This window comes from Alosa sapidissima, chromosome 6 (genome assembly GCF_018492685.1).
Source record: "Alosa sapidissima isolate fAloSap1 chromosome 6, fAloSap1.pri, whole genome shotgun sequence".
NCBI lineage: Eukaryota > Metazoa > Chordata > Actinopteri > Clupeiformes > Clupeidae > Alosa > Alosa sapidissima.
This window is the reverse complement of record NC_055962.1, coordinates 28157812-28169786: the sequence shown is the minus strand read 5'-3', so window position 1 is coordinate 28169786 and position 11975 is coordinate 28157812. Positions and strand designations below refer to the sequence as shown.

The window sequence follows — 11975 nt, the reverse complement described above, 5'->3', positions numbered from 1 at the left end:
CAAGGATAAAACAGACAGCTGTTACGTCATAATCCATTAGTTCTAAAGACTTTTTTAAATTAGTTAACCTAAAAACTTCATTGTATTATATAGTTTACTAAACATGTGATTTGGACATTTTAAATATTAAAAAAAAACCTAAAACAAGAAGTCTTGATTATAAATTAATAATATAAAAATCAATGAATATTTCATATTTCATATCATATTTCAACACTTCACATACCTTTATATTGTCAAGATTGCACATAGATTTGATTGCTTGTATGCTCCATAAATTCTTTCCTTCTGCAGAGGCAAACACCAGTCTTGAATACCTGTCACCTGATGGTGCAGACATCAGCAAGTTAACACAAGTTAAAATGTACCAGCAGCCAATAGAAATATAATCCATGACCAGATATGTACGTAGGCATACCTGGCACGTCGCAGAAGAAATTATCTTTGCTGAAGTCCCACTCTGCTTGCCTCTTGTCTCTCTCATACTGGTCGTCTGACCATCGGTCCTCTTGGTGGCTGTTTAAATTACACAAAGCCTACATTTATCCACGGGACTGTGCATCTCTATTCAGTTCAATTACATACTACAGTAGCCTTCTTTAATGGCAATGATTAGGAAATGTGTTTCATGCTTTGACAAGCCCTTCATATTATAGTGACATTCAGTAGTGAAGTATTTATTTTTGATCTTTTTTTTCTTTTTTGCTTTTCTTTTGTTTTTCTTTGTTTTTTTTGTTTTTCTTTTGTTTTTCTTTTCTGCTTTTCCATAGGGCAACATTTATCACCGAACTATGGATACATTTATGATGAAGCAGTAAAACACATTTAATATAAAACTACAACAAAACTAAAGCAAACATGAAATGATGACTTTAACTGAACTGACTCTCTGCCTATGACTAGCACACAACTATGACGTCATGACTCAATTAAAGACATTCAGTCTGCTGGAAAAAAAAAAAAGTGTCTTAAAATGGGAGGCCCTGGCAGGCTCGCCATGACAAAAGACTTGATTCTAGGTTAGAGGTGGAGGAATCCTTGGTCATATCGTTATTATTAGTCATCTCAATTATTCTGACCACTGCCATTATCAGTGACGGGAGCCAGGAGTGGTGCCGACAGAGGTTCAGAGGCGGCCACATCCTGTCCCGGAGACAGGAAGTGCCTTTAATCAGTGCCCTCCCTTCAGGGAAGATGGAGAGAGTGAGCCAGGATAACTCCGCGACCTGCTGACAGGCCGCGCTACAAAGAGACGCGCTGATTCTCGCCCCAGATACAGAGAGGATTACCATTCAGCTGCCAGGCGAATGATCCAAGATCAGAGTGGGAAGATGAGCCGCGGAGAAAAGAGGACTGTTTTTTCTTCATGAGAGCGAATCAAGTTGTTTTTTTCGCTCCCAAGTCTATCAACATCATCAATCAATTATTCCCCCCGTCTTGGCCTGAGGCCTAATCCTAATTTGCCTTCATCAGGGATTTACATGAATGCGAGGTAGAGACTAGAGAGGACTTTTTGAATACAAAGAGTGGCCTTTGTTTGTGAGTTTCATTCACCTCTTGGCCTGCTCATCCGCATACTTGAAGGGATAGTTAGCCAGCGTCGCTTTGTATCCAGTGTTCTTCACCATATTGTTCCACGTCACCAGGCGCTGGCCAATTGTGGTGCCCCTTGGCTCGAAGCCCTGTGTAGCATTGTGCGATAATGAATTTACATTAGAGGAATTAAGGACATTACAAAGAGAGTTTAATTGAAGCAGAAACCAAGCTGGCAGACGGACATGGGATTCTGGCACTTACAAGTAAGGGGTCGGAGAAGTCGGGCGGATCTGGCACCAGCATGCTAACGAGGGCACAGACTACTATGAGGACTGTGCAGACCCCCAGCACAACCACCGGCCAATCAGCGATGAGCTCCGCATAGCTGGATAAAAAGAAGTGAAGTACTTGGGTTATTTTCTTTCTCTAAATACATGCCCTAAGGGTTCATATACATTTAGCAAGAATCCAGAAGAAAGGGTAATAAAAGTTTGTACACTTAACATAACTTTTACTGCTATATACAGAGGCAGTAAGAGTAGAGGCTTAAAAGGTCAACAGTAAAGACCATGTTCATAATAAACAAAGTAGACTGAGTGTCTTTGGTAACAACACTAACACTATTACTAACAATAGTGATGATTATATATTTGTTCACTGTCAGGATTGGGATGAGAAAAGCAACAGTCAGTCAATCTTTTAGAAGGAGCAATAATGTCGAACTGAAGAGCGGAGATTTATCATGGGGCAGATGGAGTCCAGGTACAAGCAGTTATTTTTCACTTCGATAACTCAGCTGACTCATGACAAGGGAATGATTACTTGGCTCAGAGTGGGTATGATGGGGCCAGACATCATATTTTGTAACGGGAAAAAAGAGTGGGTGCGAGAGAACGAATGAGAAAGATTGAAAGTGAGCAAGAGAAGGCAAGATTTAGGCATGTCCTACCTTCTGGGGAAGCGAAAAGGCCTTGAAGGGCTGAAAAAGAAGAAAAAATAAAGATCAATCAGGTTTACATTTAGAAGTCAAAGCAACATCCAATCAAAACCAGATTCACTTTCAGGCTTTATGGGAGAAATATGTTTTTTTTTCATGACATGCTTTCACTCTGCACAACCCCCCCCCCTTACACACCTTGTGTAGAACAACTCACTCTATTCAAAATGACTTACCCTAGGGGCATCATGATCTTTTCACCCACTTTCTTTTTTTATTTGGTTAACTCCTTCTTTAAATCAGTATCAGACCTTGTTCTTTTGCTTGACATTTGCCTGGAAGATTTGTTGGGTTATGAAATCGGGAAGAGAAGTAAATAAATAGTCTGGGAATAATTCCGGAAAGGCAGAAACACAAAACAGTTTGCATGGCCTAACCCAAGTTTGGCACAGGTGCAAGACACAGAAACCCAATGACTACAAATAAGAGAGATGTTCAAGTGCAGCTTAGGCTTTATTAACCCAATGGCCCAATGATGACCGGATAGGTCAAGATGTTACAATAAACGGGAGCTTCGGCATATGCTGCATGGACAATAACTCAAGAGAGCTTGTCTTACTGGGCTGCGGGAACAGTCGTGTATTTTTTTTTTTTTTTAAGATGCGACAGTTTGGCCATAAACGCAGATGTCAGGGATATGCAGTAGGCTTCCCTGATGCCATATGAAGCTTTCAGCTGCGGCAAATTTGTCTGGACTTCCCATCAGAGGCGTCCCCGAGCAGTGGGAAGCCTCCGGGCCAACACCAGAGAGGGAGTAGGAGTCACCACGAATCAAAAACGCCAACAGGTCCTCAGGCAAATGAAAACTATTAAAGAAGGGGGAAGATGAATCTGCCATGCCCCACTAGAGCTCACTGAGAAATGCATACATACATAGATCCACACAGACGAGACTAGGAGCATGATAATAATGAACAAATAGTTTTATGCCCAATACATACATACTGTATACACACAGACATACACAAGTTCTGTTGCTGCAGGCTTGAAATGCCATGCAATGCTTTTTACCAAATGATTATTCTTTTCAGTAAAATATATTCTAGACCACAAGGACAAGCACACCAACAAAGCAGAATTAGGCAAACAATGCGTAAACTGTACTAAACTCAACTATTGATGCATTTTCATACCTAGATCTCCTATTATTGATCTCCTATTATACCTAGATTGCCCCCTATTATTGACTAGTTCATTTCAATTGCAATACAAGTCAAAATGCCAACAAGCAAAGGGCTTAGGAGTTTATAAACGCATAATGCACAACGACCGGAAATTAGTCTACCAAACAGGAAGTGAGCTACAAGGATTCCTTGAGGCAGCCAATAGAATGAAACCTACTATGAAACAACTGCATAGCAATATGCCTATAGGGCCAAGAGGTGGCTGCCGTTCACCTCCTTTCCCATTTTTAAAGAGAATCCATGGAATGCTATAATTAGTGGTTGCCATGGCACCGCGCAGCACAGATGAACAAAAGCTATTGGCAGGAATTTTTCACCACAGGGTAACTTCTAGGGAGGCAATAAATCCCTTTAAAGTTCGCTAGACATGTTAATACGCCTACCAGATGTTGTGACTGCATGGTCTTTGAAGAATCTGCATATTCTCTCTCCCTCTACAAGGTGAGTCCCATTAAGTCTTGTTAACAAGAGGCAAAGTACACCTCCTTTTCGGTGCAATCAGGAGAAAAGTACACAAAGCCAGAGACTGACCTTTTAAAAAGAAATCTCGTGGCCTGATAGGAACCAATGACAGCTAATGAAGACCACATTTTCCTCCCTCGAAGCTAAAACCGGCGAGGCTCGCCAAGAGAAAATCGGTCAGTTAATTTATAACCGTTTCAGCATTGTCAGTTGCTTTTCCATGTATGGGCCTTGAACTGTGGCATTTGAGGCCATGACAGCGCATGATGGTCCAAACCCAGAGAGGAGTTAATGGAAAAATAGTTGGACCAAAAATCACGCAAATAAAACATCTTCACTCCGAGGGCCATCAAAGGGAGCTTGGGAGACTGACTGCATCCCCAGAGATCTGTTTCGAGTTTTGTTGCCTTCGGTTTAATGACAGCTGGGTCTGTTTCAGCATGTCAGGATTTATGACAAATATCAAAACAGACACACTGTGCTGGTCAAGCATTTTTTTGGGGGGTTTTTTTTTCTTTTTTTTTGTGGAGATCCCGTGTTAATGTTTGGGTTATAGGCTTTTTATTGGTCTTGCAAGCAAAGGGATGCAAGGGTTCAACTGTGATGAGAAAGAAAAACACACGCCTGAACGGCAGACCAATTTTCACTCTGTTCTAACTGAGCCTGTGGGAAACAGGAGCTGCAATGTGAGGAGACAGAATTATGTCCTCAATACTCCCTGTGAAGGGTTGAGAAGTATGTGTAGAAAGGGGTTGGAGATGGGGGTGAAGAAAGTAGTTCAGCAAGTTTTTTAGATACGGATGGTCTCTAGTGAATGAATGATCACACAGCCTCTAAATCCATTGGGACACTGCACGCTACGGTCATACCCCCACCCCAACCCCTCCTCGATATGCCTCGGAAGCTGGTTTCCATGTTATTCCAACATGTAGGGGAACCGACCCCCTTTCCCCCCCAAATCCCTCTGTTGCCTTTTTTTGTGTCAAGTAGCTGTAGAAAATGTTATTCTACTTTCCAACGAGGAAATGTTTGTGGATCACTGGGGTTAATTAATAAAGCAAATACGATGCTGGCAGGTCAGGCGTGCGGGCGATGATGAGCGTTGAAACACTATGCGAGAAGCCTGGGTCAAAGGTCAAAATGGGGCCACAAGGGAGTTGGAGAGGGAGGGAGGGGTGTTAACAGACGCACAGATATTTTAGGGGGAAAAGGAGGGGGGGGGGCGTTCAAGTTGGGGCAAGACCAATTACTGTCAACTGTGTCAATTATTTGCCTGCCTGATCAAAACACGTCAGGGCCGACTACTTACAATTACAGATGTTTTGAAGCAATTACGAAAACAAATGGAGGGAGAGGATGACAGATATGGAAAAGAAAATCGCGGGCAGGGAAACTCTCAGAGATGTCCAAAAATAGAGGTCGAACTGCCTCTTTCTGAACATGAGAAAGTGTAAGGCAGTTTTGGAGGGGAAAAAAACATTGAAAAATCTGAGGACATTTCCTAAGCTCTTGCTTTCATCATTGAAAGAAAAAAGTCACTTCAATTGCCACATCTGCTCTGGAGCTGGAGTGCAATTACAGCCCATACGGCTTGTTTAGGATACTTTAGCTCCACGTTAAACAAAAACAGAGAAGCTGTTTTGCCGGTGTTAGAAGGATACTGTACATCATACAGACCCTTTCAATCTGTTCCAAGAGGATTTCTGGTTGAAATGTTCAAAACTAATGCAGATACTAGATACTAACCCAAATGAATCGGACTTTAGCGTAACACTCTACATAATGTCGACCTTAAAGCTTCTTTTTCGCCAAGTAACAATTAGTTGTTTTCTGTGCCACCGGAAATGCCTTAGAAACACAAATGTTTGTTTATGCTGTTGAAAGGTCTATAGGGTTGTACCATGGCACTGCACAGGTGAACCTATAGAACCCTACAGGAACTGATTTAAGCCTTTTACACACATGCAGCCTATGAATGGCGTATGCATGATGCCTGCACAGCTGCTTGCTGTGGCCATCTTAAACAGGTACTTCATATAGCCCAGATAGTATATGTGACTGAACATCAGCAGAGCATTCTTGTATATTTTTCCGAGATCCTCACATCACCCAGAGAAAATAGCTCAATGCCAAAACACTTATGTGCTAACTCATACATGCTCAACAGTCTATGTCCATGCAAAATCCATACATTTTATTTGATCACGTTGTAACTTCTTTGGACTTCATCAACTCATGAGGACTTGGGCCAGCTCATGACAACTCTGAAACCGGATGAATTTTCTGACCCCTAAAATATAAGCTCAACTGACCGATGATATGAGTGAACCATCTGAAGGCCAAAAAAACCAGCAAAGGTTTTAAAAAAGAGATCAATGCATTTCCACGTTGAGAAATGCTTGCTAATTGTGAAATTCAAGAGACCGAGAATACTTTCAAACGTAACTCCAGGAGGACTCCTCATATGATTCCAAAGGCCTGCAGAAGATTTATCTAACACAGGTGTGTTGCACCATTCAATTATGCAAAGCAGCTAGCGCAACCTACCTAGAAAGCCAATTATAGGGAAATCTTACAAATGATCTAATCATAAATGCTACGGTCTCAATATGCAAAGCAACATCTAGATATGCCATGGTCACTCTGGAAATAAGTGCTTTGAGTAGATGACATAATAAAGCATAGATAAAATAGTGTTATTAGGCCATAATTACTTTGTCTTACTCTTTCGCCCTGTATTTAGGATTAGAGTTAAGTTACAGAGATGGCCTTTTACACCGTAGTAGAACCCAGCATGGCCCCATTGGCTCTCATATCATGAACAGTTCAGGAGGGAAAGCACATGCCTTCTCCCCTGGAAATGTGTGCTGCTTCCTTCCCATATTTACTATTAGCAAAATGTTTCAAGATTAACATGAGAACCTCTTTAGTAAGTACCTTAACGACTGGATAATTATCAGTACTAGAAAGTAATGTTGTAAAAGTTGAGCAAGTTATTTTATGTGTTCTATTTATGCTCATTGGTCACAATGACTGACTGTTTCAAAAGGGGTTAAATTTATGGTGATGTCTAAGCATTTTGATTGTTATCCTTATAAAACATTCAACGGTGCTAATAAATATTTTGCAGTGTTTTAATTCCAGCTTTAAAAATGCAGTCCTTGACCTACCTAATTTTGTTTTCGAGTCTTTCTGCGCTAGTAGGCTTATATGTTTATGTGTTCACACATATACCACGTTTGTGTGAATGTGTGTGTGTGGGTGTATAGGTCTTTTTTTCACAGAGATTCCACATTAATCCCAAGAAGAAGAGACGTCATCAGCCGCGCTCCCTTGTCTAAACAGAGGCAGCAGAATGCCTCCCTAGCGCATGCATTCAGATAGCCTGCTGTTTGTGTGAGCGAGACGGCGCTTAGTGTGCGTGCGTGTGTGTGTGTGTGTGTGTGTGTGTGTCTGTTGGAGGGACACACAGAGGGCAACGTCCATCAGGGTTCAGGGTCTGGAGGCCACACCTGCCATCTCCACATTCTTGCTGTTGAAATATGGGCGTGTGTGGATTCCAGGCATACAGGCTGGATTTCAACACTGTAGCCAATAGTTACAAGCTGTCCATGAGATGTCTTTATTATCCCCCGGTCCTGTCCCTCTGCTACGGCCCAACAGAAGCTCCCCCTAAACCCCAAGACTCAGGTGGGGGGTTAAGAAATTACAAAGTTGCATAATTCACCACGTAGAATGTCTACTGCAAGTGAACCGAGTCAAAATCTTTTTTTGTTTGTTTTTAAAGTCAGCTGTGTACTTGACTTATGTGTCCTTAAAGAACTTCTGGAGGGCTACAATAGGAATGGGTGTGACAAGAGCCTGCCTGGAAGCAGAACATCCCAAACGAACTGGCCTATTTAGTTAAAATTTAACGTCAACTAACAACTTTTAACGCCCAGAGGCAGAGGTTTGTTTTAGCACACAAACAAGTCTCTGTCGTGATGAAAGGTGTCTTGAGACTTGAACACAACGACTTTCTGTGGCACTCTCTAGCTTTCACTGACACCCGTTGGGTAGACCTGGTTTCCAAGCAGCGTGACACCATGGAAACTGGAAACAATCCATCATGGAGAGACTGATGCAGGGCAGACGCAGAGACCTCCTGAGTCCCCAAATCCAAACAGCGCAGCTGCACCTGCGTGTCACCAGACCGTTGTGAGGCAAAGCAGGCAGTCCTTGCAAATACACAACTCTGCTACTCACAGACAACGCAACAGACAGCAAAAATACACATACAAAAACACACACCAGACCGCTGTGAGGCAAAGCAGGCAGTCCTTGCAAATACACAACTCTGCTACTCACAGACAATGCAACAGACGGCAAAAATACACATACAAAAACACACACCTGCTCAACCAATCAGCTACATGCGGATGGGCTGACAACGGAAAGATCCTGCATAAACCTAGAGACAAAAGAGCTATCGACCATCGCCCAATGTTGCATGAATGTGCTATTTCAAATAAAATATTTACAACCCCTAAACATCACTTAGTCCACAACTAGGTGTAATTCCTGACTGGGAAACTAGCCCAGAAATATGGTGGAGGAAAGTTAGATTGGGGAAGTTTATGAAAATTCGATTTAGGGCTAAATGCAACTATTATTTTCATAGTTTATTGATCTGTCGATTCCCTTCTTGATTAACCAAATAGTTGTTAAATCGATAAAATGTCAGTAAATTGTGAAAATATCTTGATCAGTATTCCCCAAAGCCCAAGATCTGGTCCTCAAATGCTGTTAGTCCACACGGCAAATCTATTTAGTTTACGGTCATAGAGGAATAAGTAAAGCAGAAAATATTAAAAAGTTTAAGAAGATGTAATCAGTAAATTCTAACAAAATTGATGAACCGATTGCTAAAATAGTTGTTAACAATAGGTGATAACTAATCAATTAATTGTTGCAGCCCTCGTTAGCACCATGCAGTAGACACACACACACACACTGACAAATGTATAGCAAGCCCCGAAGGCCAGAGGTGGACATATCCTCCCTTCAATGCAACTGGGTCAACTTCAAGGTCCCCCTCCCCATCCTTAGCCCCTTAAGCTGGGCCTCCTGCTTCAACCACTGTGATAAGGTGCATGTCTAGACAGACAGCAGACTTCCTTCAGTAAGCTTGTCCAGGTAGAGCCAGGTCGCTTTGTTTACACACAATATCCAGTTGCAGTTTCTTCTGGGGCGTTACTTCCCAGGTTCTGCCCTGGTAGATATACTTAAGGAAGTCACAGTGTTACTGGTGCGATACGGTTTCAGATAAAAAAAAACCTGTGCTGCAGAAAGTCCTTTTTGCCCACGCTCTCTGGGATAACTGGATCGATGAATCATGAATCTGCATTTGTGACTGAGATGATGAGAGCATAATCCGGTAATTATCAGAAAATAAGTCCCGACAAGGAGAACAGAACCCCGATGCGCAGTGGAGAATACATTATCCCGCTTATTATACGGCTACTTGCCAAAACGACAAAAAGAAACTTAAAACAATGGGTCTTTAAAAATAATTGTGCTACCGTTTCGTGGCTTCCGCTGACAAAATAAATAGTTCGCCACACAGATAGAACTTGACAGTTTCAGGTGTTACGTGGCAATGTGTTACTAGCTGACTATCACTTTTTAATGAGACGATGAGAGCATAATTTGGTAGGAGGAGATAATGGCCAGTGGATATTATATTATTGGTTTCCGTTTTGCCCAAATTCAAGGGAGGAGGCGTTCTAGCTATTCTGGAAGATAACCATTGAAAAAAAAAAAAAAGATTTCCACTGAGGTGAAAGACGGTAGGAGAAAAGCAGGACAAATGTGTGTTTGAGTGTGTGGGTGTGTCTGTGTGTGTGTGTGAAGGAGAGAGACAGAGAAGAGGGAGGGATAGAAAGAGTAAGTGAGTGGGTGGAAAATTCCTACCTGCAGTTCACGAAGTGCACGAAACAGGCAATCGGTAAAAAAGGGAAAAAATATCTAAAAAATAACATTTACCTCAAACTTGTCTTACTGGGATTTATCAAGTGAAGCTTACAAAATTATGAAGAACACATGAAAAGTAACATACACCCACAGTCTGGTCTCTCGCAGTGATCCGTTGCTAAGCTAACCTATAGTCAACAACACCACACGCTTAAAGCTCCAGCTATGAAGCCATGCATCCGTAATAATCCTGTAGGGAGAACTTTATCATATCCTTCTAAGCAAAACTTTTTACAGTCCTGGAGTGCTGAGCTGCGGGCTCTTCCTGAGGTGTCCCTCGGAGTCTGCAGGCAGCTCCATCCTCCGAGGGTCATCCGTAGTAGAGGTGGAGGTAGGGTGGAGGTGGAGGTGGAGACACCAAACACCCGTCCTGAACTTAAGCTTCACTAACAGCACAGCACACACAAAATAAGAGTTACTGAGCATAAAAGAGAGAGAGAGAATATGAGTATGCTTGTGTGTGTGTGTGTGTGTGTGTGTGTGTGTGTGTGAGTGAGTGAGTGAGTGAGTGAGTGAGTGAGTGAGTGAGTGAGTGAGTGTGAGAGAGAGAGAGAGAGAGATAGAATATGAGCATGCTTGTGTGTGTGTGAGAGAGAGAGAGAGAGAGAGAGAGAGAGATGGAGTGAGAGAGAGAGAATATGAGCATGCTTGTGTGTGTGTGCATGTGTGAGGGAGAGAGAGAGAGAGAGAGAGAGAGAGATAGAGTGAGAGAGAAAGAGAGAGAGAGAGAGAGTAAGTGAGCGAGAGAGAGAGAGAGAGAGATCTCAAATCAGACACAAAAAAACTCCTTCAAAGCTAATTTTAGAGTTATGACAGTATGTGGAGCAGACAGACGCTTTGATCCCAGTTTACGGGGCACTGCGTGGGCTTTGATCTGCGGTGGGCACCTTTATGGGCTGTGCCTTCTGCTTGGGGGCCGTACTGTACTGTACGATACCATACGGGGGCCAGGGAGCTGTGCCGTGGCTGGGACCCAGGTTCTATGACCGCTGGGCAGAGCTCTTCAAACACCCCGCTCCCACACACACTCCCACCCAGCCTCATGGTACTGATCAGTCAACTGTGTGTGTGTGTGTGTGTGTGTGTGTGTGTGTGTGTGTGTGTGTGTGTGTGTGTGTGTGTGTGTGTGTGTGTGTGTGTGTGTGTAACGCTATACAGACACACGTCTGCCTTCAGTAAACCTTAATTTCATGGCAGCAGGACAGAGGACTGGAAAAGAAAACATGAGGAATTAGAATTGAATGGGGATGGACCAGGGGGTGGGACGATGCTGATGGATGACCCTGGGAAAAAAGTATAGTATATATACTCTTTTGATCCCGTGAGGGAAATTTGGTCTCTGCATTTATCCCAATCCGTGAATTAGTGAAACACACTCAGCACACAATGAACACACAGTGAGGTGAAGCACACACTAATCCCGGTGCAGTGAGCTGCCTGCAACAACAGCGGCGCTTGGGGAGCAGTGAGGGGTTAGGCGCTTTGCTCAAGGGCACTTCAGCCGCTGCCCAAATAATCAGGGACCTGAGGGGTGGAAGGGGTGAGGGGTGGAACGTTTTTGCAGTAAATAACCACTGTTACCACACAACACAGAGTGGCAGATGCTGTCACTTCATCTACCACACTCCCTATTCGAACCAAAATGAACCGACTGAATGAATATGACCTCCAGGGTCCAGTAGTATGTTTCTGTACATGTCTATAGATGACTTACTGTGATTACCCTGACACGAGCTGCCAGTGATTTATTCGCAAGGTCATGCTGGGCCACTGCGCTTCTGATA

The 11975-nt window shown here is 42.9% G+C and overlaps 1 protein-coding gene across 8 annotated transcripts in view; it reads right to left on the bottom strand.

Moving 5' to 3' along the window:
- Positions 1-11975, bottom strand: part of disp1 (dispatched homolog 1 (Drosophila)) — a 63107-nt gene that overhangs the window by 3841 nt on the left and 47291 nt on the right. For all 8 annotated transcript variants that reach the window (XM_042095488.1, XM_042095493.1, XM_042095495.1 and 5 more), the window contains 5 exons: positions 2486-2515; positions 1798-1921; positions 1555-1682; positions 419-516; positions 227-324 (listed from right to left, as the gene is read on the bottom strand). In XM_042095488.1, the coding sequence (XP_041951422.1) occupies positions 227-324; positions 419-516; positions 1555-1682; positions 1798-1921; positions 2486-2515 (478 nt within the window). The remainder of the gene's footprint in view (positions 1-226; positions 325-418; positions 517-1554; positions 1683-1797; positions 1922-2485; positions 2516-11975) is intronic.